This window comes from Charadrius vociferus, unplaced genomic scaffold, assembly GCF_000708025.1.
Source record: "Charadrius vociferus isolate BGI_N301 unplaced genomic scaffold, ASM70802v2 scaffold190, whole genome shotgun sequence".
Lineage (NCBI taxonomy): Eukaryota > Metazoa > Chordata > Aves > Charadriiformes > Charadriidae > Charadrius > Charadrius vociferus.
In genome coordinates, this window is record NW_009646608.1 from 2,545,039 (window position 1) to 2,572,371 (window position 27,333).

Genomic DNA, 27,333 nt, shown 5'->3' on the forward strand with positions numbered 1-27,333 from the left:
ATATTTTTAAAGAAAAAAATTGTAAGTAAGTAGAACTTACTAATCTGGCATTTACAACCACAGTATTCTCGTTCACATATGGATGAGCAGTAAATTCACAACTTTAAAGCCAAGATTTCAAATTTGGGATTTACTTTCTTTGTGGATTTCTTACTGGCCAAAAGCCATCTGACATATTAGATGATCTGGTATGTCCCTGGAGTTCTTCAAGGCTAACAGAGCAAGGAGGAGTTACTCTAATTTCTTATTTTCCTGAAGCATTTGTATGGGAGGTATAGGAATACATTTTCTGAGAATTCTACCATTTAACTCAGAAGTTATGGCGGAAAGAAGGAACACAGCAGAAAGAAGAAAGAACTTTTTGTATCAGCATTCTTCCTTCTGTATTATAAACCACAGCAAAACCTCATTTCATGATTAAATCATCTACATTCCTCAGCAGAAAACAGCAGAATTTATGGGGATGCTTCTAAGGTTAGTGATAAAATGTAGTTAAAGTGGCTGGAAAGTTTGGCTGGAGCTGAGAATACATACTAGAGCTAAATATACTCTTAACTGCTAGGAGAAAACTAGCCACAGCTAGGTCACACAGAAAAACCAACCATCCAAAAAAACCCAGAAGTTAAATTCTGTGCTACCCCTAATGTTCCTGAAATGGTGAGACAGTTCTCATAGAAACATAGTTTTGTTAAGTACAGTTACACATCAATACCTATCCATTATAAATGAGTTTAAACATTAGTTACAGACAGCCTACATAGCATCAGATCACAAGACAAGTCTTGCACAATGAAGAGAAAGTAAAAATTAAGCAGATTTGGAAACAGATGTGAGGGAGGAAAAATTATTAGAAAACAGCATCATTTTCACCAAACTATATCTAAAGAATTGTTACAGTATCTTCCATTTTCATCAAAAATGCCAGAACATTTAAAGAACTTCCTGTTACAAAAAAGTAAAGTCTGGGCTTTGATCTAAGTAATAAATAGCTTTTTATTACTCACTAGGCTGTCAGTGTTACCTTTTATATGCCAAAGCTGTGGTGTTCTCAGTTGAATTTAAACTTCATTGTTTATACAAAGTGTTATTGTTCTGAAGTTCTGTACAGCATTTTAGTCTATCCTATGATACCATTTCCTGTCCTCTGTTTTCAAGTATTTCGGTAGCTCGTGTGTTAAATCTGGACAGTGTCTGTCTTCCACACCCAATACAGTCATTTCCTGCAGCCCTTATTACAAGGCTCTGCCAACCCTTCAGAAACATTTCATGCTTTTAGTGGTGCTGTCAAAAACAACGAAGTCCTTGCCATTGCCTCTCCGCACAGTATCTTTCAGCGGCAAGGCAGAGTCAAAGCATTTGTTCTGACAAAAGGCTGAACATTTCTCAAAATAAGCATTTAGAAAAATATATTGAGAATGCGAGAAAAAAAACGTCGTAAGTGCGCAATACTACAGGTATGGCAGCACTTTGTTATGAATAGCAAGCACTGAATGTTTAGCAAACACTGAAGTATCTATATAGATTATTTGTAGAATCATATGCTGGAGCTGCAATAAGACTGTAGAATATTCATTTTTAATATGAAACTTAAAGCTTTTTTCCCCTGTTAATAATCTAATCAGAAAATCAAATTACAAGTGAAGAGGGAAAGGATAACTAAAAGCATGGTATTTCTTAGAGTAAGGTCAGGAGCCAGAAAAAGATAATGATTACAGGATGATGCAACTATACGGCAGTTTGCCAAACTGAGCCTTTAATAACCCCATAAATTCTACTTACTATTTTGTATAATACGGAAATGGTATCTACCCCACCTACTATAGATCCTCCCCCCAAAGACAATTACTTTATGTTTAAAAACACTGTCAAACTGAAAAATGGAAACAGAATATAAAATCGTATGCAAGTATAAAAAAAGACTATTGTTTTTACTTCCATTGGAAGAGTTTTATTCAACTCTAATTCTTTAAAACAGACTATGAAAGCATTTTTGAAACACTTATTTGGAAAACAGACACCAATGCAAAGATGATAAGCTCTCAATTATATGAATCATAATTTAATTAGATTTTATGATAACAAACACTGCAAATGTACATTAGCCTACTTCTTGTTTAGCCAGAAAATGTTTAATTTTGAAATAACTTCTTTTCTGAAGCTAAATGTTAAAACCCACCCATTTTAACAACTGTATATTCTGCCTTCAGAAACATAATACAGCTTAATCTCATTTATTGTCCTGCAGCCCAAGACGTAGCATGCAATTACATGAGCCAGACTCATATTTCACTATATAAATCACATCAGCTGAAACAATGAACACACGTGGCTGGAAAGTACTCCATGTACTTATTACTACTCAAGGAATAAATTACAGTCATTGATGCCATTAATCTTTTTTTTTTTTTGTGATTCACCTTTGGAGAAACTGAACAGTTATACACAGTTTTGGAAAATAATTGTAGGCAAGCAGCTAAGCAATATAAGATTAAGCAAAAATAAGAACAGTAGTAAATAAGTATTTATGCCTCAAGTGACATCATACAACCCAACAAATGCCACACAATTAGAAGTAAACAGAAAATTGTGTTTGCAATAAGCCATCAATTCACTATGTATCTAGAAGACCAGATAAAAATATATTTAAAGAAAAACATTTACATGTACGACGGGGGGGAAGGTCACGGGGGGGAGTGGGAAGGGCAGCAGGGGAACAAATATATTGCAAGTAAATACAACAATAGCATTTCTATGTGCAATAGCTGCTCATTTTTTTTTTCCAGTATGACAGCTTTAAGTGGAAATCAGGAAAAAAAAAAAAAACACCGAACCAGCAGCATTTGCAGTTCTTACCATTTTCAGCTTTGCACAGAAATCACTGTCGATTCTACTGTCATTTCAAAAAGCCTAAGCCCTCAGCTAGCTTTGGAAAGATTTTACTATAACAACTCAAGGCAGCTGAAATAAATATATTTCCACTAATCTTTACAAATCAATACTTCAGATAATACTATGATTAGAATTAAAGTATTCCTTTGACAGTAACGTAAGATTTTGAAACGTCTGATGTAAGATTTATATTTCTAAGGAAGAACTTTAGACATTAAAATGCAGCAAAAAGAAATACACGACTAAATGCCAAGGGAATGCTTACTCATGTTATAAAACTAAAAAAGCCCTCATTTCCCAGGTTGCTGGAAATTTTTTTTTGCGTAAAGCTACATAAAAGGAGACAATTTTCAAGGGTATTTAGATTTTAAATGGGCTTTCTTCAAGACAAGAGTTATTATTCAGAATGCAGCAGCAAACCTAAAACAAAGGCATACTGCTTTTGTATCTAAATGTTTTTCAGCTTTGTGAGAAACACTAGCAGTGTCAATTGAATGCCTTTATGTCTTTTTTCAACTAAACAGTTTACAGTTAATGAAATCAGAGTTCTACTTTCTGAACCTGTTGATTTCTATGTATCTATACAAAGCCAATGTAAAGAATGGTAAAGAACCCACAACAGAATATGTTTAGATTATCTGAGGATGTGTGTTGCAGTAGCCTGGGCAAGGTGACATTATACGAATCTTGAGATTTCACACGAACAGATATGCTGCAATACTTTAATCCAGCTGGGAGATTAATAACTTGTTATGTATGTGGCAAATTCTAACCAGAATTGTCTTGTATCGCTTAGTAAATCAAAAATTATGGTAAGACAATGAGCACACATAACAATATATGAAATTTCAGCTAAAATCTAAGGGTAGTTCAGGGGTTGAACAGACCACGTGTGGATGGGTGGTTTCCAAGGAGATATTGCTACAATTAAAAAAACCACCTCAAATGCTTTCTTCTACCAGCATATTTTTCACACTGATTTCAGCCCGTCATTTCTCGTGAGCTGATCTAATCAGAGTATGATGGATGGATCAAACTTTGTTATGTGCTGACAACATCTAGCAAAGGAAAAGGGTTCAGCTTGCACCCTGTGAACCACCTGGTCTGCAGTACACTTTCAGTACTCCTTTTCCTTGAGGAGAGCTCAGAAGCTGTTAAGACTGTTAAGTAGGCTGTTCTCAGTGTTCTTCAGGGATCCTTCAACTTTTTCTTTGGAGACGGGTGAAACACCGACTGTTGTATTTACCTGCACAATCTTAAAGATCAGAGCAAGGCAAAACATTATGCCAATGCTATTGACATGACAGAGCAAGAACCTTTGTCCACTGCATTTAGCGTCAGTTGAACACACGTTAAATCAAACCCCGTTCAGTACAAGCTAGAAAGTGAGGAGGCTCTGTCCAGTGAACGACTACCTGTGACACCATACTGCCTGTCACACTGAAGAGAGAGTATAGCAGATTAGAAAAACCACCAAGTAATGCCTAACCTTAAGTAGGAATATGCTCAAGGTTTACAGCTGCTTTACTAAAGTGGCCATCTGCAAGAATAGTGCCAAGCTTTTTATTTGATGCAGATGATACACTGGTGAGTTAGAGTGGGGCTGGAGGGAGAAGAAAGACCGTTTTCTTAAGGAAGAGGCTGATAGCATCAATCCCGTTTCAAGCAAAATGTCTGCAAGAGGTATGTTTTTGCAGAATTAGTTGGATACTTCTCATTGGGGTGTCTCTCATTTAATAAACAAAACAACATGAATAAAAAGGTATGCACAGAAAGCTGTTCTGTAATTGAAGCCTTCTGGTGTACTCTTCAGACTTGCAGCACTGTTAGCCACTTGATTCAGACTTGTGAAAGACCAAGCTGAAAAACTCTTTCATCATCAGACACATAGAAAAAGCTCTCCCAATCAGCCAAGCCCTGAAGACAAAGGGAACCATGTACAGGTGTGGCCTTTCACAGTTCTCTGTCTTCATCCCTTTCTGGCAATGTACAAGCGGTTTACAGGTGCACGCAAGCTGTCAGTTACACCTCTGCATAATCCTTCTGAGGCCAGTACAAAAGAACACACACGATCTCGACTGGCTCTTATTAGGGATCCAATAGCTCACAAGGCAGTTTTTCAAGTAGGTATATCCTTCAGCTGTATTCCAAAGAAATTCAATATTCCTAAAGTTACTTCACATTCTCTGAATCTGGAGATTGGCGAGGACGTTAGAGGAGATACAGCTCTGGAACAAAGAGAAATTCAGTACTCCAGCAGACTAGACCTTTCTTATCCATTCTCCTGATGATAAAATTGACAAAAGACAATTTCCCAGAAGGTTAACTTGGTCCATAAACTGCATTATTGACCAGAAGGGCTACTTAACTGACAAAGAAATGCAGAGACAGATATTGTTATGTCCTTGCAAGATTATAAAAAGTCTCCATTTCCAACAGCTCCTTCAAAATCACCTAGGACTGGGAAGAACTTGGGGAGCTCATCTTAGTCCAACAATCTCAAGGTTTAAGGTTTTTATGCAACCTTGGCAATGAAGGCAGCTCAACATCATACATGAAAGTTATGGAAGAAAAAGTAGAGAATGGGTAACAGCGGTACTTCTTTTGAGCCCTTCTGATTCTCAGAGTCCTCAAGGATGGGACAACTTCACTGAAAATGCACTTCATTGGCAACCTCTGGATGGTTCAAAGTATAATACCAGATCTACTGGAACATAGTGAAGCAGACCTCCTCATGACAAATCTGAAGGTGACCCATCCATCAAGTCCTTTCAGTTCCAAGTCAAAGAAACTCTCCCCCACATTTGGGTACTCCGAGCCAAGTGAGGCTACACTTTGCCTAATTAGACTCCACAGCCTTCTGAAAGGGATAATATAGACATGCAGCATGTGTTCAAGCCATGATGACGTTGACAACAAATAGCAAATTGTACACATCCTGGTGATACAAGAGTCTTGAAGCAAATTAGATGCTCATCACAAACTGAACAGAGTTTAACACTGACCATGGGCAACAGCATAATGAAAATTCTAGCTCCAAAACATTTGATCTAATTAACAGGGGAAAAAAAATTAGCTCAAAAGCAAGTACTGTTATAATCCCGGACATTTTTCCCCTCTCAAAACTGATATACTTGCCAAGTGAAAATTTTCAGGAAATGTCTTCATGTGGTGGGTAAAATTTTAAAAGTATTAAAAAATAAAAATGCTTTTTTAGGGTTATGACAGATGCATGTGCAATAAAGTCTCATTATTACAAAATGATTACAAAATTTTCCGTTCTAGACATAAAAAACCACCTACCAATCTTTGCTACAACAGACAGATATTTTTATTCAAAGTTATTTTCCACAGAAAAACTGTTAAGTTGGCAGATTGACTGCTAAAGCAAATCATATCTATTCTAATCAAGTTACACAGGACTTGAGAAAAAGACTCGTGAACTAAATATGAGCCATTTTATGCAAGATCTTTGTTTAAACTGGGTTCCAACTATGCAAGATGGCCTTTACTTGCTTTTTACTCAGAAATAAAGGCGTATAAGTATCTTTCAATGAAATGGGAACAAAATCTCAAATGCTCAAAATTTCATAATGTCAAGTAAGACTTGGGTTTTTCCGTTGTCTCTAAGAGTGTATCTGGGATTACAGGTATGCCAGTACTCCACCTTTATCTTCAACATCTCTCCTACAAATGGAAAGCTGCAAAATTGGCACATGACCCATCACAACTATATCCATAGGAGAATTCTCTGTTCCAGAGAAGTTTAAAAGAAAAGACCGAAAGCTAAAAGAAGAAAATACAGCGTTTTAAAGTGAATTTGTCAGTAAATGTAGCAAGAAACTAAACCCACTGCTGTCTGCAGACATAATTAGTTTGATACACACACTTCAATGGCAGCTGTCAAGCTCAAATTGACAAGTTAGCAGATTTACTCAATCTGGTTATGTATGGTTTCTTGATTTTGGTCACAACTGAGAAGGTTACTGCGCACCTGACAGTATTTAAAAGAAGCCATGCCATATCCTAGTAGGAAGTGGGACTCGGACAACTCAGGGTACTCTGTGGCTTAGCATTCTGGTGTTAACTAGGTATTTGAGTTTCACTAGAGATACTTCTCATAGATGTTCCACCTCTCCTGTATAGCCACAACTCTTACTTGTACGAAAAATCTTTCTGAAAATGAGTGGGTATATGTTTAACATTTCGGGTGCGATGTTCTGGAAAGTAAGAGATAAGCGATGCGTTTTGACTTTTCACATAAACTATTAATAAATGCAAGAAGAAAAACATTTTACTGCATTAAATATGTTCACCAAGCTGCTGTAACTGGGTATTTCTACAGTTTAATACTCTATAGCAAGTGCTGTAAACCACTGTTTTATTTGGTTATTGAAAGAAGGAGTTAAATCTGAGGCGGCTGTTACTAAAGCCTGATTTTGGAAAAGAGGCCTGAAACGGCTTGATAATAAACTTATTTAGTCTGACTTGAGAAATACTATGAAAATCAACACCTGACCTCCACCATTTCTAAAAATAGTAATCTTTTTTCAACTGAGGAATTTTCCTCCATTTAAAATCTTGCTTACCCGATGGAAACCACACTTTTAATATTTCATGTCTTTGCTGCACATAGCCAAAGAATGGATAAAGAGTGGAAAGTCAATCCTGTGCTTTCAGCCTTGGAGTTTCAGCATTTTTTATTCATAAATTCTATTGCCTGACTTTATCTACAAAGAACTTTTCCCCAGTTGCCACACTAAGTAGCCAGTGGGCAAATACTGAAAGGTCAACAGTTGCTTCTCTAATTCCTTGCTATGAACACATACCGAGGAGAGTTATGTGTATTTCCAAAACTGACCTTCAGTTACCAAGAGATCTTAAGGAATGGAAGGAAGACGAGGGAAGTGGGTGAACTGTCATTTGTTTTGTCTTTCTGTGGCATGATAAATTTCAATGGCTGCCTGCCCTCTATCAGACTACTAATTTTTGTTTAGGGGAGACAAAACATTATTTAAATGAAAAAGTGCTATCATATCTTTTTACTTAAGATACAAAAATACTGTGAATTTGATTTTTGGCAAGATCTCCAATTTGTTTCTGAGAGAAATTCTGATCAGCTTCCAAAATTAAGACAGAACCTAGCTATCAGCTTCCAAAATTTATTGCTTTCTTTGTGTAACTGCTAGAAAATAATTAGCAAGATACACATGGCAATACAAACAATACAGTCTGTATTTTCTTCATTTTGATTGACACCACAACCAGTATCAAACATCCAGGTCTCATGAATACTAAAGTTGAGAACACAGCTGAGTTGTTTTTAATGTAATAGTTTAATAAGTGCAGTGCAGTTCATACAAAGTAAGAAATTTGGCAAACTAGAGATCTCCTTAGAATGCTGCAATTACACTTGCAGAGAAGTACAGAAGCAAGAGCAGCACGCTACTACTGAAAACCATTAAAATAAAAAATGCAAATATTACTGAAGTGGAAAGACCACGGCAGTAAAGAGTTAAATGCTTGATAAGAATTTATAAGACTTGACAATTACAAGGCAATTAAAAAAATTACGACCTTTGTTCTTCCACACCTGCTTTTTCAAAAGAGTCAAAATAGAAAATTGCTTTAGAATAACTGTGAAACTAAAACGACAATACTATTTTTTAACAAACACTTAACACCACACTTACCAACTGGACTGGTACCAGCTCCATTTGGCACTGTGAGGTCAGTTGTCCCCAGCATTCCACCTAATAAAAATAAGCCACAACATTAAGCTAACTTGCTCTCATTACAGTATCATATCATTTTGTACTTCAAAACTAAAACCATTTAAAAAAAATAACAAATGCACCAATACCATTAAGAATTTGTTACTTGGGGTTTTCCGTTTGTTTGTGAGGGCTTTTTATTAAAAAAAAAAAAAAGAGAGGGTAAAAAAGGAGAACAAAACAGCACTGAAATCTTACCTGCATTGCCAGTACTTGGTGGTCTCTGAGGGGCCCCAGGTGATACGTTCCGATGCAGGGTGGTCTGAGGTGGGGAGAGCATGGTTGTGTCCGTTAACGATGAACTGGCTGCTAGTGATGGGGATACAAGGGAACTCCCTGGGTTACTGTAGGTTAAAGTGTTGGGATTGGACACCGGAACTGTAACCGACATCGAGAAGTTCTGAGCAGGCAAGCCAGGCTGGGGGAAAGACAAGGAACACACACAAGACAACAACATTAGCCTTAACTACGTTTGCAGAAATAGCACATTATGAAGATACACATTAAAGTTTGCCAAAAATTACCCAGGTAAAAAAAAAAATTAATGATGTTAGTTTTTAAACTCTAGTAAGCATACAATTTTAAAACATCCATTTGTTGTAGAGTATGGTGTTAAACACTTATACATCATATGAATTACAGTTTCAAAAAAATTACTCAAACTTCTAAAATACTGGAAGTTCAAATACAGAAAATTGAAGATATTCATATGAATTCGCAAGCTCAGAAATACAATAAATATACCAGTTAATTTAGGTTATTACAAAGCAATGACAAGCTTAACATGTCTACAAAACAATGAACTGTTGCACCTTCAAACTGTAAGCATAAACATGCGCATTACAAAATAAATAGTTATTACACAAAAAAGAAAAAGTTAGTAATAACATTTTCTATTCATAACCTTGCCAAAATATTGCTACACATTTCTAAAACTTCTTCTCTTCAACAGACTAAAAAAGTAAACAGATCCTCAGAAATTTACTAAGTTCAGTAATGTGAATTTAAACATTTCAATTGCCATTATTCTGAGCTGTGTTCCACAAAACCCCGCTTTGAATAACCGCTCCATCTTTCTTTTTTGCAAATCTCATTTTTTGAAATGCTAGTTTTTACAGCATTGTTTAAAAGGCAACTATTTTTCTGAAGTATATATGTTTGTTATTCAACAACTATTTGAATCAAAAGCTTAGATGCCTGCCCATCTATGGTACTCATTTGCTTATGACTAACTTCTTTGGCCTTTGTCTCATTCCTATCCTTTGACAGTGATGAGTTTCTGAAACAAGAGATTATTTTCTTTCACAACTCTCATAATTACTGGAAACAAACTACGACAGGTACAATTTAAGGGTAAAAATTCAGTAGTATTTATTGACAGACTAGAGAGATAATAGTTTTGATTCAGAGGTCAAATGCAGATGACAAACATTCATGACCTACCAAGTATACTTAAAAAAATGCACTTTTGTCATGTGCAGCTTAAAATTTACTTAGATTGATACTTCTGCACAACAATTTTGATAATATTAGAAGTACAACAGTAACTATGCTAATGAAAAAAGCATAATACATTTGCTACAAGAAATTTTTGGCACAGACGGAAGGAAAAAGTAATGAAGCATAGTGACATAATGCTAGCAAATCATCCACAGTATCTAACTAATGACAAGCTCTACTGGTATTTGTTTTCGCAGGAAACTACTTCAAGAAATCATTTCGTATTTACAAAAAGAAGATTGTTTTTAAGCAGCATGCTGTGAAGTAACTCAAACTAAACTTGAAATACCTGAAGTATGCTTAAAACAATGCTAGAAGCTAACAGTTCGAACACTTTTGCTGTAGGTTTCTCAATACAGAGCTAATAAATGACAGCTTCCCCCCACACCTTACAAATAAAGGCTGCCTCTGCCCATCTATGGTACTCATTTGGTTATGACTGAATTCTTCACACTTTGCCTCATTCCTATCCTTTGACAGTAACGACTGCACTAGAACAAAAGAAACTATGTTCTTACACAGAACCATACGTACTGGAAATAGAACCATAACAGGTCCAGTTTAAGCTATAAATACAGAACTATAGAGCTAAAAAATAATGTTGCCTTTTTTATTTACACTGATGTTCACACAATTTAGGCTGTTTATGAAGACCACAGAAAATCAAGGGAGAGCAATTTAGCTGTATCACACTAAGAAATGAGGCCTTAAGATGTCTCAACACAGAAATGTTGGATATCAAAAGCTTCAAAACAAAGCAGGCACAAAAGACATTGGCTTCATTCAAGTATAAAGAACTTGCTAAAAGAAGTGATGCTGGGTGTCATGACTGTCAGTTTGCTGTTACCTCCCCAAAGATGGTCTTACTGCTCTGAACAATGAAATAATTCCTATAATCAGCAAGTCATTTGGGGACACACTACTCAATTACCCCAGGGTCTGTGCCGATTAAAGTAAATGGACTGGCTAGGTTAATTGCTACAAGATTTGCAATGTTAAAAAATTCAAAGGCTGTGGCAGAGCTCTGCGTTAGTTTTCTTAGAAAATACTTCCCCAGTAATGCTCAACACCAATTGGTTTTGTAGATAGAAATTAGATGTCATGAAAACCAGGCAAAATTTACCCTACTGTTATCCCCAAACTTCTTGAGCCTAATAATTCTCTTCCAAGAGTCCTTCCTCCACTAAAGCTTTAGATCCCAAAATTGAAGATGATGTATGAAACTGAGCAATCTGCCCAGTAAATATGTGGGGTTCAGATAATGATAATTTCATTTCTTAATTAGGTTACACCAAAATGAAAAATGATCCTCTGATCACACTATGGGATAGGAGACCATATCTTTCTAAGCAATTGAGTGGCTTATGGCTGCAAATGGGTTAGGCACTCAGGACAAAATTTTCAAGTATCTTTTCAGTGTCCAAGGAAGTATCTGTAGGAGTTTCAATAGGAGTAAGAAGCCAGTCTTTTGAGGCTCCCACTGTGCACCAGTCTTTATCTAGTCTTCAACAAAATAAAATTCCACTGATTTGATGACAAAATTAATTCAATTCTATTTGCCCGCTTGTAACATATTGTAAAATCTTGATTAGCAGACAGATAAAGAGCTACAAGATGTAAATAAACTATCCTACATCCCACGCCAAAATCTATCTTTATAAAAATATTTTAGGTAGGATTAGGCAATGCTGCTAGGCTCCTGAAATTCAGAAACATTACTTCACGTTCACAAGACATGAAAAACTGAAAGTGCAAGAGAGAAGCTAGAGATAAATCTTATTAAGACAAAATGTATTTTAACAAGATCAAGCATCAGCATCTCATTTTTCCTCAAAAATATATATTCCCTTTTCAAACCATTACAACCTCTCGTCTTTGCAGTGGTTTTCAGTGGTAAGCAAACACTGTGAAAATTCTCATGCACGTAATAGAAGCACAAACCATACTTTAGTACTCACTGCGATTTTATGATTCCGCATCATATTATCAAACTCTTCATTAATTTTTTTATATTTTTCTTCTGTATGTGGCGTGAGCACATATGAAGTGTCAGGGTCCGGGCTGTCGCACCCTCTGTGTTCCTTCTTGTTCAGAGCCTAAATAATGAAGTTAATAAAAAGGATCAACAAATAAAAAGTAGAGATAAAATAAAAGTACTTACAGGGCCTCGCTTGAAAATAAAATCACTATCTTCATTTAGTTTGCTGAATCTGTCCTCCGATAGTGGACTGTGCTCAAAGTAATCGTCAGCATCAGGGCTCTCACAACCATTAAGGCCTTTCTTTCTTAAGGTCTGAAATACAATTGGAAAATTCACATACAAATCATACTAACTTGCCAAGAAGTTTTGTATACTACTGAATCATTCAGAGCCACTGAAACGACATGAAATTCACATACAAAACTCACTGTTCACCAGACAGGCTTAACCTTTCAAAATAGTGGCATAGTACACAGAGAGAAAAGTTTCATTCAGAGGCACAGACTCTCCCAGGTGCCATCTCATGGGTAACTTTAACCTACACCCACTTCAGCTCTCCATTGTTCCATGCAAAACCATTTTTGGATACTGGCTGATAGAGTTACCTGACATACAAGGAACACTCAATCCTATGGCAAAGGAGGTAACGTCATCACTACTAATTAAAAGCCAGTTTACTGGATCTTTAATAAATTGATTTTAGCATCCCAATTTTAATATTCACATTTTAAAGAGCATACAGTTAAACTCTGAGAAACACAGTGGCTACAATTTTCCATCTAATTCAAAAAGTGCAGTACATTAATATATGTAACACTTGGTCTCGGTAGTTTATACAGGCAGGATTTTCCTGCGCTTCTGTCATCCTACATGATAACAAGAACTGCAAAGAAGTATAAAAAGAAATTACATAATCCCTCTCTAAAATGACTTAGTTTGCTAAATATAAAAGTTTTTTCAGAATCCTTTACACTAACTTGATGCAACTGCTTTATTGGGCTACTTCCTGTTTTCTGATGGAGAACTGACATCAACATACCCTGGAAAAAAAAACCCAAACTTGTCTGCAATGTAGGCGTTACAAGTAAGATACTGAAAGAAAGGATGTGAAACTACAGGTCTCGTGACCAAATTTTGAAAGATATTTGTATTCTTTGTTGTTTTTCTTTTTCACCCTATTACACAATCAGAAATCTTTCTTTGCCAGTTCTCATTTATAACAAAACAAGATTTAAAATATTGCCTATGGAAAATTTTTTAATGTTTTAAAGAAGTTTCAAAAGGAAAAGAATATAAATTTTTAAACAGGTACACATTAGCAGTACATAAGGCAGCAGAAGGACTATATAGGCATGAGGGCAGGGTATGTTTTCTTTTCATGAGGAATTATCTATATTCTATGAATTTTACAGTGAAAACCCTGAAGATTTGAAATCTGCAAGCTGACATTCTCAGCACCATAAAGAAATTGCATTTGTTTTCCTATAGAAGCTATGTTTCCATAAAACGCTGAATTCCTGATTAAAAAAACCACCCAAACTATGTTTTGGTTTAGACTATAGTATTCAACAGCATTTTTTCTTAAAGTGCTATCTACTAATTTTTAGTACAATAAAAAGCAGAAAAGACTTTCTCATTATTCATATATATGCAAAATACTGCCTATTTCTACTTCGGTTTTAAAGCAGTACTTGAAAACTCAATTACGCCGTCTGAAATTCTTTAGGATCACAGGTCACCATAAGCTATAATTCCTTCTCAAGTTTCTTGGCTCGCTCCGCGTATCCCACACAGTATCTGGAACTCCCACAAAAATGTAATCACTAAATCGGTATATGGCGAAAACAGGTGTAGGTTCCTCCAGCACCTGTCACAGCACTGATCCTGCTCCTCTAACCAATCAGCTGGACACGTATAGGGACTTGGCCATACAAGGGCTGGCTGTTCGGCCTCTCAAGGTCGGAGCCTGTTATCCCTCTCCCAACCCTTCCTAACAAGTCAGCCTGCCAGTCTTCTACACTTTGATATCAGTAGGAAAAATGTTAACACTGTATAATCTGGATTACGCTTAACCCCTGCAACCCAGAGAAATCCGTAAATAGAATCCAAATATGTCTTTACACAGTGCTCAGCGTCAGTGCCCAAGACACAATTAGAAGCTGTATTTAGATACTGTAAATAAAGATCTTTCAAGAAACACACATATTGTCTAGTTGACCTCCTTTGAGAAAAAATTAGAACAATTTTAAGTATTAAAGCATGGGAGTTTCATTAGTGCTCCTTTCAAAATTCTAAAACAATCAAGTCAAAGCTTTCAAGCGTAATGCTGCCAATTCATCCTCCCGGATCTGTCTGAAAATTATAGTCAAAGTTCTAATATAAAGGAAGAGATTTAGTTAAATATAAAAGTGCATCCTTCCTCTGGGCCACCGGTTATTTTTATTTTTGATAACAATGGGGTTAACTCTGCTTTGACTCATGAGGAAGGAAAATGCCTCAGTATCTCCCGTTTAAGATTCTGGAAACCTTCACTCCAGATGGGGTTCCTGTCATTGTGGAAGGATTTAAGCCACGGTTCACTGTTACAGATAATAAGTCTGGGTCTGATATCCAAAGCTCTGTCTCCTTATCACTAAAACACAAACTGCCACTTCGAGGACCTAACCATAAAAAGACTGCCAACTTTATCATTGCCCAGTAACATAATAGTAAAACATCTCTGCTCTGTGGCTCGAACGAACAAGTGGAATGCTGTAATCTGTTCACACAGCCAGGCGAAGCCTACGCGAGACAGCCCAGCCTCAGCTTTCTCACAGGCTACAGAGCGAGACATGATAACAGGCCCTCACTCAAGGGAAAACACAGCAGGCCACGACTGCTGGGAACAGCTCTGGGGGGCACAGGAAAGCCGAACTCCATAAACAAGTGCTGACTCCACCCTTAAGGTTCTCTACAGCTAAAATTTGTTACTTCTCTGATTAAGGTAAATAACTCGCCCTCCATGAGCTATTTCCAGGACATTATCATGGAGACCGAAATTTTATTAACTCTGAAGGTAAGGGGGGGAACACCAATTACTGAGACCAAGTAACATTTGTGTAACAAGAAGAAAGTTTTGTTTCTGTGCTGTGATACACAAGTTTGTTTAGAAGAAAAATCAGAGGGTTTGCAGTTGAGGTTAACAAATATAGAACATAAGTTTTCTTCCTACAACAAGAGGGAAAAAGAACATTAAATTTCAAGTTTTGCTATTGGATGCTCACTGCAATTACCTTCTGCTGTTAAATCTTATTTTCCAGATCACCTAAGGGAATGTGTAGCCCTTTGAGTTAATCTGTATTACTTTCCACTTCCTCTAAGACATAGGCAACATTACTGGAAATTGTTCCAATGTGTTTGCCAACGCACTGTATTGTGCCTTCAGTAACTGAGATTGTGCAGCTTTGATATTAGACAGGATTAACTAACTGATGAGAAAAGTCCTGATTTTCTTCAGAAAATAATGCAAAGTATTTATGATGAACCAGGGCAGTTATGAAGTCTTTTTTATTTTTAAAGAATCAAGCAAATACAACCATATAGTTGTGCAACATACAACGTCGCAATACAAGCGTTCCAGACAGCTGTGGTCATCTTGATATTGCAGAAAGACCCAGAAGTTTTAAACTGCTTTTCTTCCACTGTGTAAAACTGAAATATGCAAACAGTGTAACAATTTGTTTGGGGGTTTGTTAGGTTGGGTTTTTTTTTTTTTAATGGCAGAGCTTAGAAAACATTGTATGAGGACGGCTGGACTAGCTATGAGAAGTTTAAATATTACATTCAAGCACATGGTACAAGAGCCCCAATATTTTCCTGAACTTCCCCACACATATGCAAAATAACTTTTAATTACACTGCGTTTTGCTAATTTAAGAAAAGAATCTTGCCTTGGCAAGAAGCATCTAAGGAACAGAAGAAGGGCTTCTTGAAAAATAAAAACAACAAAAAAAATAATTAGCTTCTCTCTCCGATTCAATATAAGTTTTCCTGAAAGCAGTAACACAGATACCAAAGAGTACAAAAATACAATAGTTATTTATTGTATGATCGATGAGGAAGCAAAGACGATTTTCAAACATCACAGTGTAATTATTTTAGCATAAGTTTCCTTCCACAAAATCCAACAGAGAAACATGAAATGCAGGAGCTTTAAACCTGCTGAGTCTCCACAGTGTGCAATCAAGTCACCACCTCCTCCAAGACTTGTTCCAGCCCAGTTGCACACAGCTTCTCTCACAAAAACTTAAACTGGCTCAATATACTGGTCATCAGCAGTTCTGGAAACCAGAAACTCTGAACTAATAAACACAGATTACTGCTATCAGAGGCGAAGTTAAGTGACAACCCCCAACTGTGCTCCTCCCCATAAAAGATCCCAGTTTTGACATCTGACTCCAAAAGGACGTGTTGCTAATGGTTAAAAGAGCACAATCAGCATGTTTTGTCCTCCAATTCAGTGAGCATAGTTAAAAAGCCAAGACTTCTGATATTAGTGATCTGGGATCTTTACCAGCTCTGGCAAAACCGTAGAGAACTTGATTATGTTCATTGTCACCTCAAAAAATAATATTTTTCTGCCTTAAAGCACGAAGTACGATGACCTCATACACAAAAAGTGTTATGCAGTGCAAAAAAAGTGTCAGTTCATTCAAAACATTTTCAGTGTTGGGTTTTTTGTAATGTTACACAAAAAGGAAATGGTTGTTGTTATCAATGCTACTACGTATCATGTTAACAGCTCTATTTTTACACTCACTGTCAGAGCTGGCCAAACAGGATTTTTGTGTTTCATCCCAAATCATAAGGAAAAACATTTCCAAAATTTGACTAAGACTGAAATGAAAAGCGATTTCCTCGGGAAAAGGCAAACCTTTCATCTAAAACCAGTGGATAGTTCTGTTTCTGCTGTTGCAGTCAGAGCACAGAAAAGCTGTGAAGCAGCACAAAGCTGGAGTAAATACTTTTTAAGAAACTGTAATTTAAAAAACTGTTAAGTATTCTTCAGGCCTGAAGTAATGGAAAGGCTACACTAGTACCACCAAATATTACTGCTGCTCCGGTACGTATGTACACCATGGTTATCAAAAGGATAATTCATTAAATTAAACAGTTTTTTGATGCTCTAGAGAGCTGCCATGCAATAGTGGAGAGGGAGAGGACATTGCTGCCACTTGCCCCAAATTCCAAAGGCTCCTCAACCACAAACGCAGCCACCCAGCGCTCACATAGCTCTCCGCAGGAAGGACGAGACTAAGCATCCCTCTGTGATGGGAATAACAATAAGATCACTGAGGCAAAAGATTGTGAAGTTGCAACTTCACACCAATAAAACGCAAAAGCTGGTACCGTTAGCCCAGGCTGCAATACTGCCTTTCCTATCAATCTTCAGGAACAAAGAAAAATCATTCCTAAAACTAAGATCCAAGGATAGCTGAGAGCTGTTCAGCCGCACCATAGCCTACAGGATCCGTCTCACGTTCCATCTCTGCAGAGATCCGCACTTTAAGGTTATTTCCCCATGCTTTACGGGAACTGCTGAAGTCTCTGTGGGTGCCGTTTGACAAGCTGACTGACAGTAACAACTTACTGCCACAGAAAGTGCAGGATCCTCGTGACCACCCTAACGCCAACTCTGATGTTTGCTCAAGCCTGCACTAAGTCACTTTTTCTTCACTAAAATTATAGAAAATACTCCTTGGCTATTCTTTATTTAAACTTATTTTTGCTGGATTTGTTTTCAACTGTAGCAGGAATAAGGTGGTTTTCCAGTGTATGTGCTGAGCACCACAGATACAAAGTAGGCAGAAGGAATGGCCTGTCCGTTTTGGCAGCAGCAAACCATTGCCTCCGCCACCACCGACAATCACAGCCTACTTGAAAAGCCACACCTTCTTTCTGAGATATTCACAAAACGAAGGACAAATCCAGCAGTCACAGCACCAGACTCCCACCCACTTTTCATTCGTATTATGTGAAACCTCAGTGAGAGAAAAACACCAGCATATTCCTTTAATGCAGTCCAGCTCCTTTCCCACAGCAGAGAGAGACTTCAGCTGGCAGGGACTGCACGTATCATTACCGACTTCACATATAGGAAAAAGTCATGGTGAAAGCACGGCAACTGCTTTATTATTTGCTTCCTGTTACATACTATGGCCAAGAAGTTGAGCCTAAAACCAGGCTGGATTTTTCTTCTTTTATAACACAAAGATTTCACTTTCTTCACCCTGAACAATACTACGGTGTACGAATAATAATTTCTCCCCTATTATGTATAAAACATATTCAAGTATCCAAGAAGCATTCTTAATCACTGAAAGCTATTTATAGTTTTTTCAACTTCCTGCAGGTCAGTTTGACTTCAGAAGTATCATAATTTCTGTTTCTTTTCTCTGAAGTAACAATGTGGTTCTGCAAATTCAGAGCTTGACCCTGCAGTGTTTGGTATAGGAATTTTACCACTGTGTAAAATACAAGCAGGAATGAATCCTAAATGCAATGTATACATCAGAGGTGAACTGCCAGAGAAAAACTATTTAATTCAACTCAGTTACGGTGTTTTGTGTTTGAAGTTCATCAACATTTTTTCTGCAGGCTTTAGTTTATTTTTTCATAGTTAGATCTACAGGATTATTTTATGTAATGTTTACAAATTTTGAAGATTTTCCTCAGGCTCTATTAATATTCTCAACTTCAACCACTGAGGCATCTGCAAATTTCATTATGAAGCTGTTTTCCTTCCCTTTGAGTGAGGAGGCTCCTTAAGTTTAGCGCTAACACTATTCCTTTCAGTACCCCTGATACATTTTCAAATACATTTTGCTATGCTATCAGTTAGAATTTTACATTCTCATTACAGCCACAAATACATACATCCCAAAACAGCACAGTAAAGCAGAGTGGTGCCCAGCTTTCAAAACTTCAGTGAAATGCAGAAGAGGACAAATTAGATTACAACAGACATTTCCATGAGCTAAGCAACTTGGAGAGTTTAACTTCCAAAAGAACAAGGCCTCACTACTCTTTCCGATGGGCTCCCCAACCAAAATAACATATACCAAGTAAAATTTGAAAAACTGACATACTCTACTTTTAACTTACTTGAATAATATTTTCCATACTTGTGCTCAATTAGTAGTGGTACTATAACAGTAAAGAAATTTCAAAAGTAAATAATTGATACTATGCAAAAATATCTTGACATCAAAAATTGTGAGTACAGTACTTTAACAGTTTGCTACAATGATTACACTTCTTGGCCAAATGGTATGGTACATCAGGAAAAAAAAGGAGGTTTAGTATTAATTACTTCTTCCAGGGTTTTAAAAACCAAAAATAAAAGCCCGCCTAACGATACAAGGAAGAGCCCTTTAGGCAATGCCCTGCTATCTTCAGTTGTAGGCAAAGGTATTCATCATTTAGAGACACAAAATGTTCATGATTTGAAGTTTTATCAGTGTCCCTGTTATATACCACTCTAAGAAAAGACACAGTCTTGTTTCAAATGTTGGAGCACTTCCAGTATCTGGCAAATTTTAACATGTATCCCTGGCTTGCCAAACATGAAAGCTAGCTGTCAAATTCCTCCAAGATATGATAAAGATGGCACTCAGGATTCAAACTCTCATTTATATAAAATAACACATACAAAAGGTTTTAAGACACGGCATGGTATGAAGCTTAAATTCTAGCTTGAACCATCTTTGCTGTGAAATGCTATTTTAAATAGATAAACCACAAGCAATTATTAAATAACAACAATTTTATGGGCTACAAAATCCACTGTTCACTCCTAGAATATTACACAACGCACTGAACTAGAAGGTACAGGAAAGGAAGCTCCTTGTTTGTACTGGTGATTTTAGAGAAACACTATCTGTAAACTGTGGACTTCATAATGCAGTTGCTGACCTACAAACAAGCTGGATTGTTCCTTCCTAAATGAACTTCTTGAAACTTAAAATGATTAGTAATCCATTAGCACTGATCATAGTGTTTCCACAGTGAAAGCTAAGCCAAGCTCTCAACATCCAATATTTGATGCATTTGTCTTTGTGTCACTGTCTATACAACTTATTAGATTATTAAATTTTACACTGCTGAGCAGGTTTCCATTTTACCTGTTCTACAGAAAGTACCATCAACTAGATTTTTCCATGGAAGAGTATTGCATTGCCAGTCTAAGTCAATCTTATTCAATCTTTTTATTAAAAATAGAAGACAAAGTAGATCTATGTTCATCTTCAGGAAGCAGAAACTATTCCTTACCATATAAATTAAATATATTTCATAGTCCTTTCAGGGAATGTAGTCTGCAAACAACAAAATTAATGGTAAAACCAAGAAAAACAGTTCTATGTTAGAATGCTCTAAGAGATATTTTATGGTACATAAATGCTTTTTTCAATCCTTACTCCAGTGACAACATATATATGTGCATACACATCCTCCCATATATATCCTCTTCACATACTTGCAATGGTTAAAATATAAATCAGCAACAGCAGTAGCTGACTGAATGCCTCCTTTCAGCAACAGTATATTGCAGATAAGCCATATGGAACATGAAAAGTTTCCAAGTGTAGCAACCCATCTGCATAATATCCTTCATAATCTTTTAGAAGTTCTTTAGTAAAAATATTATCTCCTACTCATTGTGTGCCAAGAAAAGTTTTCTAAACTCTGATTACAGTTCAATGATATAAAAAGAATGGGTTTCTTTTGGTCTACCTGCCTATTCTGTAACATCAAACTGCTATTTCAAACATTTCTTGTCCTGAATTTCTCCTTACAGCTTGAAAATTGGAAAGGATAACAGAAACTTTCAAGGTCTTGGTACTCAAGATAACTTACTATTATCAAAACAGCAATTACAACACAAATAGCAACTATTCCCAAAGAAAACATTTGGTGGATTCTAAGGATTTATACAAATATTTATTAAAATATCATTCACATATAAGATTATGGGAACTGGCTACAGTAATGTCTGTGAGAACAAGCTTCAATTACCTTTAATATTGGTATGGAAATGCCATTTTGTTTCACCTAAAAAGGAGTCCAACTGTACAGACAAATTGCTACAAGTATATGTGGGCACATGTATGTGCACTAAACAGGTGTGGGGTGTGTATGCATAGGCACACAAGCATTTCCCCAGTTCATAACATTACTGCAGAATATTTACCAAAAAAAAAAACAACCCAAGAAAAGCAAGTTGAATATGACAACTGAAAGCAGGTACTTGAAAATGCCAACTGAAATAAGTATGTACAACAGGAAGCAGCGAACCTCTCCAGAAATACAGAAGTGGGGTACAAGCAGATACATCTCTATTTTTACTAAATTAAAATCATTAGAATGTAGAAGGTCGAGACACAAAGACATAGTAATTATTTCACAACTCATGTTTTGAACACTGAATTTCTCAGGTATGTGTCAAAGAATATACTTAATATGTTTTTCTTTGCATAACCTTCACTTAGAGTCAATTATTCAAAAGCCAAAGCACCTCTTTGAAGACTGTCCTTACCTAACCTGAAAAGGGGGTGGGAAATCAAAAGTTGGGGGAAATCAAAAGGTGGGACCTCAAGAGGTAGAGAGAAAAGACTGTATGGGAATCAGGGACAGCAAAATATGAGTAAACTTTACTCTGTCATGTCAGATAAAGACTGGCTCTGGCATGCTTGATTTTTTTTCTTTTTAAAAAGTCACTATACTCAGCAAGTATTAAATTGTAAGTTAATGCGAAAAAAAAGCAGGGCTTTAAATGTTATCAGTTTGTTAGTTCGAAGAGCTTTCAGTGAGACAACACGTAAGAGCTTTGATCTAAAAAATCTTCACAATATTCCCAATGAATATGGGAGTTTTTAACTAAAAATATATTATTCGCTTCCTATTGAAAGTAACTGATAGATAACTCCAGTAAAACATCATAGAAATGTTAAAATTAACACTATTGCCAATTTAACTAGCTTAACTAACATTCCATAGTCTATACTGTAAGTTACAGACATGTAAGCTCCCACATGAAATATTCCATAACTGATATGACATTAATGAGATGCAATAACCACCACTGGTAAGTCACAAAAAGACATTAACACCGTATGTGTATTGATTTATAAGCATTATGAAGAAGAATGATATATAATACAATACGGGCTGTTAGGAGATTCATAGCTCCATACCACAAGAACTACCACCATAAATACTTCCTTTATTCAGGTGATAAAACAGTTACCAGGTACGTAGGTACCTGGTGAAAGGATCAACATGAAGCCCTCTGTCCAGATGAGTGCTGAGTGTCTGAGCCTAGATATGCCACAATATATGCAGTAAAACATTGGCAACGAACAAGCCACAATCTCCATCATATAATCAGAATTATCTCATCACACCTACATGTGAGTTACATGACTGGGAGGTTTTATGACAGTACAAAGAACTAGCCACTCCCCCCAGCCCTCTTCTGCAGAAGCACCATCAGTTTAAGGCCCAAACATTAAGATTAGTCAAAAGCAAAGTATTAGAGACTTCAACAGAAACACAGCAGGTAAACATGCTGAGGTCCAAAAGGCAACTAGGAGTGAAGCATCCTATAGCTGACCCTCTCCCTCATTTTTGACAGTTTATGCTATTTTGGTTATGTTATGGTTGATAAACAGCCATGATCAAGAACCTAGCACTCCTGCTGTCCCTTCTGCAAGGTGGTTAATCACTGGCGGATTGGCAAGGTTGACAGCTGAAGACACTATCAAACAGATGAGCTTTAAAGTCAAAAGCTGGGGTTACATTAACTCTCCGCTGAAATCAAGAGCAGCATCAGAAAGAACAGTTATTTATCTTACTGTAGCTACAGGAGATGCACTGATCTTGGGTCTATTCTTTCCATGCACAGCTTGTGCAAAGTCACTCACTCTTGATTAACAGATGCCACGGTCCTCGCTTTGCAATTGCAAAGGAAAAAATATACTCTTCTAACTGTCAATACAGAATTTCAAAAGCACCAAATTCTGCAGCAACACAAGGGCTGCAGAATACGAGACAAGCACAGCTTCAGGAACTTAATACAAGTAAATAATTATGCCTTTGTGTGACTGGCTGCAGGAACTCCAACATTAACAAGCAGTGAGCTGTTACAGATTTTCTTGAGAGTCAGTTTTCAATCCTACTTAACACAATGTCTCCAGAACAGCAAAATCCAGAACCGAATCTTTGATACATGCTTCCAGACCAGTGGGTGTAAGAAATGGACTTCGTGTGTCTCGCCCTATAAACTTCAAAAACAAAAATATTCTCCAAACACACTGCAGAATGAGTTGGAAAAACACCACTTGCACAGCTGGGAAATAAATACAGGAGTTAGTAAAAGAGGAGAATCCATTTTAGAACAGAATACTTGGTGCTTTATTACTCTCATCTCTGGTAAAGAGGCATTCTCAACTGCAAAAGCTCTCTGCAGCAGAAGTCCTTCATCAGTTGATTACATTTATCTACGAAATATCACCTGTTTTATTGTACTAATGACCTAGTGACTATGAAGCTGTTAGTGATCAGCTGACCCAGAACCAAATGGACTTAAACAATAGGTTCACAGGACACTGTTCCTTAGAAGGGACTTCTGAACATACCTCTGTTTTTATGTAGCTGACAGGCAGCACCTATTTAAACAAATATCAAAAACAGTCTCCAAAGAAAATGAGAGGCATGTGTTTTTCACCAAGAATAGAAGTTATATGCAATAGTAAAAAAAATACCTGCTTTCATTCAGTTTTGATTCTTTGGAACATGTTATCCAAGTCTGTACTAAAAACAACTATATAAACATGGAGCCTCAATCACCCTGTGCTTCTAAAGGAGGGTGGCAAGTACGAGGGGCCAAAGAATCACAAATGCAAGATGGATCCTTAAAGAATCTCTCAAAACAGTTTTAATTACTCCACTTAAATTGCATCTTTATTTTACAAATGTCTACAACATCTGACATATTTTAGCACCACATTCTAAAGTTTATATTTTAATAAACATTTGCGAGGATGGATGCAGTAAATATGGCACTACTATCTGCTAATTTATAATATAAACCAAAGTCAAGGGTAGTTTTCATAGGAAACACATGAGAAATACTTACAATTGCCATAACCTAAAAAAACGACACAGATTCCACCTAATAGCAACTCCTATATCTTAAGGCCTCAGACTAAAACAGCTGTCTAAGTTTTCCACAGTAAAATAAGCAAAAGGGAAAGTTTTCTTCCCTCAAACCTCATCCTAGTAAGTTATGCCTGTACAGCCCCTGCTTTGGGCTGTTGAGTATTTTGATTTATTCCAATCACATCTAGATAATGCACACTGCAAAGGAAAGCACAAAAATTACACAAATTAAAAGTCGTTAATGTTGTGTAATTAAAATCAAAAATATTCTATTTGTCAGCATTGTTAGCTATTTCTATCTTTAATGGTTAGTATGTCCAGAGTTCAATGAGACACTTAAAATTCTTACATCATCCAAACTGAAATATTTACAACTCACATTACCAATAGAAACTGAGGAAAGAACCTTTAAATAGTACTACTTTCTATTTAGATATAGTATAAACTTTAGGATTACAATGACAGGCTTATACCACTGACTAGCAGGACAGGACACTGAACGGTCATCGCCATGGTCAGGTCTGTCACATTCAGAACTGTTCTAAGAACTACCGCACATCTCTGGGAACTTTACTGACTGTGAGTAGCTTGTAGCTAAACATGCAGGTGGTGATGGGAACTGGATCAAGCCATGCTTCAAATTGTTTCAAAGAAAACGGTTACCTGTGCTCAGAAAGATTGCTGCCCAAGTGCCTCAACTAGCGCTACTCCAGCTCTGTTTAGAACTTACATCTCCCAGGCTATGACGTTAACAATTCACTATTAAGCTACATCCATTCACTGTTATTCTGGGTATCACACCAAATTCGGGAAAAAAGTTAACAGTATTTGATAGAGGCAGAAAGGACAAGAAGGGAGAAAGTTTAATGTATTAATTACATTTTCTCATCAGATAAGTGTAAAAAGGTGGTGGAAAAGGAACACGGGAAGAAATGATCTCTGGTCCACAAACAGAATTTTGCTAGATGCTGGCCAAGCATCTAGCTCACAGGACAATTAACCATTTCATTAAAACGAGCAGGTCAAAACACCGATAGCTTGTCATGAGGAAAGGAAAGATGTAGGTATTTTATTTTTACTAATTATATTTGGACCTATGATATCATCCGTTCCCCTTTAAAGAGAGATAAACATAAACGGGGAAAAGAAATTCTCAAAGAGAAAAACACGCTGTTGTTACCAACTCAAATTCTTCGTGTCTCCTAGACGAAATACAAAGTTATCTTGGTTCTTAAAATACATTCACATCACCTATCAGCAGGGATGCTTCTGCAGAGTTTTTCGTAGACAGGTACCACACAAAGGTCCTCTGCTAGTATTTGACATAGATGTAAGGTTCTGGTCCTCGCAGCAGCACAGCTTCCTGAAGAGCTATCTGATTCGATTTGAGATCTACTGATGTACAGCCACGTAAAGCTGTCATTCATCAATTAAGTGATTAGTTTTTTACGATAGTTTATTTAAAAAAAAAAAAAAATGAGAACATCACAGCAAATTTCATTTCATAGCTTTAAGAAAATCTCACTAATATAACTGTCATAGGACTGCTGTGGGACAGAGCAATCTGAACTTGAACAACATAAAATTACTAGTGGTAATGAAACAGCTAAGCACAACCATCATTACAAGAGACTTCAGAAACTATATATAAAGATGCATTCCAGACAAACTTCATATATACACACACACTTTAATTAGTGACTAAAGCTGGAATACATCAAAATTCAGAACACCAATACACAGTAAGTTTAAAAAACCAGCACCATTTTAAAAGGCAGAAGAAATCTAGTGTTCTTCACCCTAAGCCACTACATTTAATCGCTGGTTTATACGTAAGTGAAGTGTAGCTTTAGATTATTTGCAGGCAAGTCAAAGCTGTTAAAAAGAAAAAAATTAAGTCTACCCTACTTTTTTCAGTAAACACTTCTGCTAGAAAAAAAAAATAGAATCAAGCTACTATACCTACATACATACATATTTTTATATATCTAAGTTTTTGTTTAATCCTATTCCAGATCACTTCAGCTTTTATGCATTTTCTCTCTTTTTAAGGTAAGCTAAGAGTGAGATTTTAGTCCTTAACCATACATAAATCTTCCTCAATCACCTCCCTAAAATGTCTCAACGGCATTTGTGTGCCATCTCAAATTATCTGAAATTTTATATGCAGTATAATTACATTTACATAATCATTTAGCAAGTCAAGTCCAATAATGCCTACATTTTCTCAGCATCATGAGCAGGTTATAAAGTCATTTCCTTATGTCACTGAAACCATTTTTAAGCTTCTTCCTTCTTTTAAATGTATATCACTTATTTCCACAGTATGGTCCATACTATTTGGAGACCAAAGCAAGTGGCCCACACAACAAAAAAACATGATAATACTATTCATACACCTCTTACTTATTTTTCTACCAGCCCAAAGCTTTTTGCTTTCTTCCCCACCTTAATTCTAGCCCACTTCTGGCAATTCTCCATCTATCAAATATGCAGGAATGCAATAACATTAACTAATCAGCATTGTCAACCTTCCCACAATCTCTAGTGTGAGTCTAACCATCCACATTCATGGTATCGCCTCTCAGCACTATCTCAGTTCTATAAAGCTGTGTTGATATTTCATGTAAATTTGGAGGAGATTTTAGTCACCTACATTAAGCACCAGTTTCCATTTTCAACTGAAGCTGGTGGTAGAGCATTTTCTTCCTTTGTAACAATATGTTTAAAATCTTACCATGTAACTTCTCTTATTAAACATTTCAAAACACATATGTTTGAAGGATGTGATCCGCTCCATCATCTTACTTTTTAGCTTTGAATAGCAAAATATGGAAGCCCAAATTGCTTGTCAAATGCGTATCTATATCAGATACGCCAGGTATCCACCAAGGAAGGAAAATGGTTCAAGTAACTGACTATCTTTCTCATCTAATTTTGTATGTGTGTATCCACATATATTGGGATACAACTCCCAGATCTTCAATTTCA

The 27,333-nt window shown here is 36.5% G+C and overlaps 1 protein-coding gene across 3 annotated transcripts in view; it reads right to left on the minus strand.

Moving 5' to 3' along the window:
* Positions 1-27,333, minus strand: part of MEF2A (myocyte enhancer factor 2A) — a 53,419-nt gene that overhangs the window by 14,291 nt on the left and 11,795 nt on the right. The window contains exons 3-6 of one of the 3 annotated variants that reach the window (XM_009887038.1): positions 12,403-12,456; positions 12,125-12,259; positions 8,862-9,081; positions 8,583-8,642 (exon numbers count right to left, since the gene is read on the minus strand). In XM_009887038.1, the coding sequence (XP_009885340.1) occupies positions 8,583-8,642; positions 8,862-9,081; positions 12,125-12,259; positions 12,403-12,456 (469 nt within the window). The remainder of the gene's footprint in view (positions 1-8,582; positions 8,643-8,861; positions 9,082-12,124; positions 12,260-12,402; positions 12,457-27,333) is intronic. The other 2 variants (XM_009887045.1, XM_009887053.1) reach the window with 2 other exon arrangements.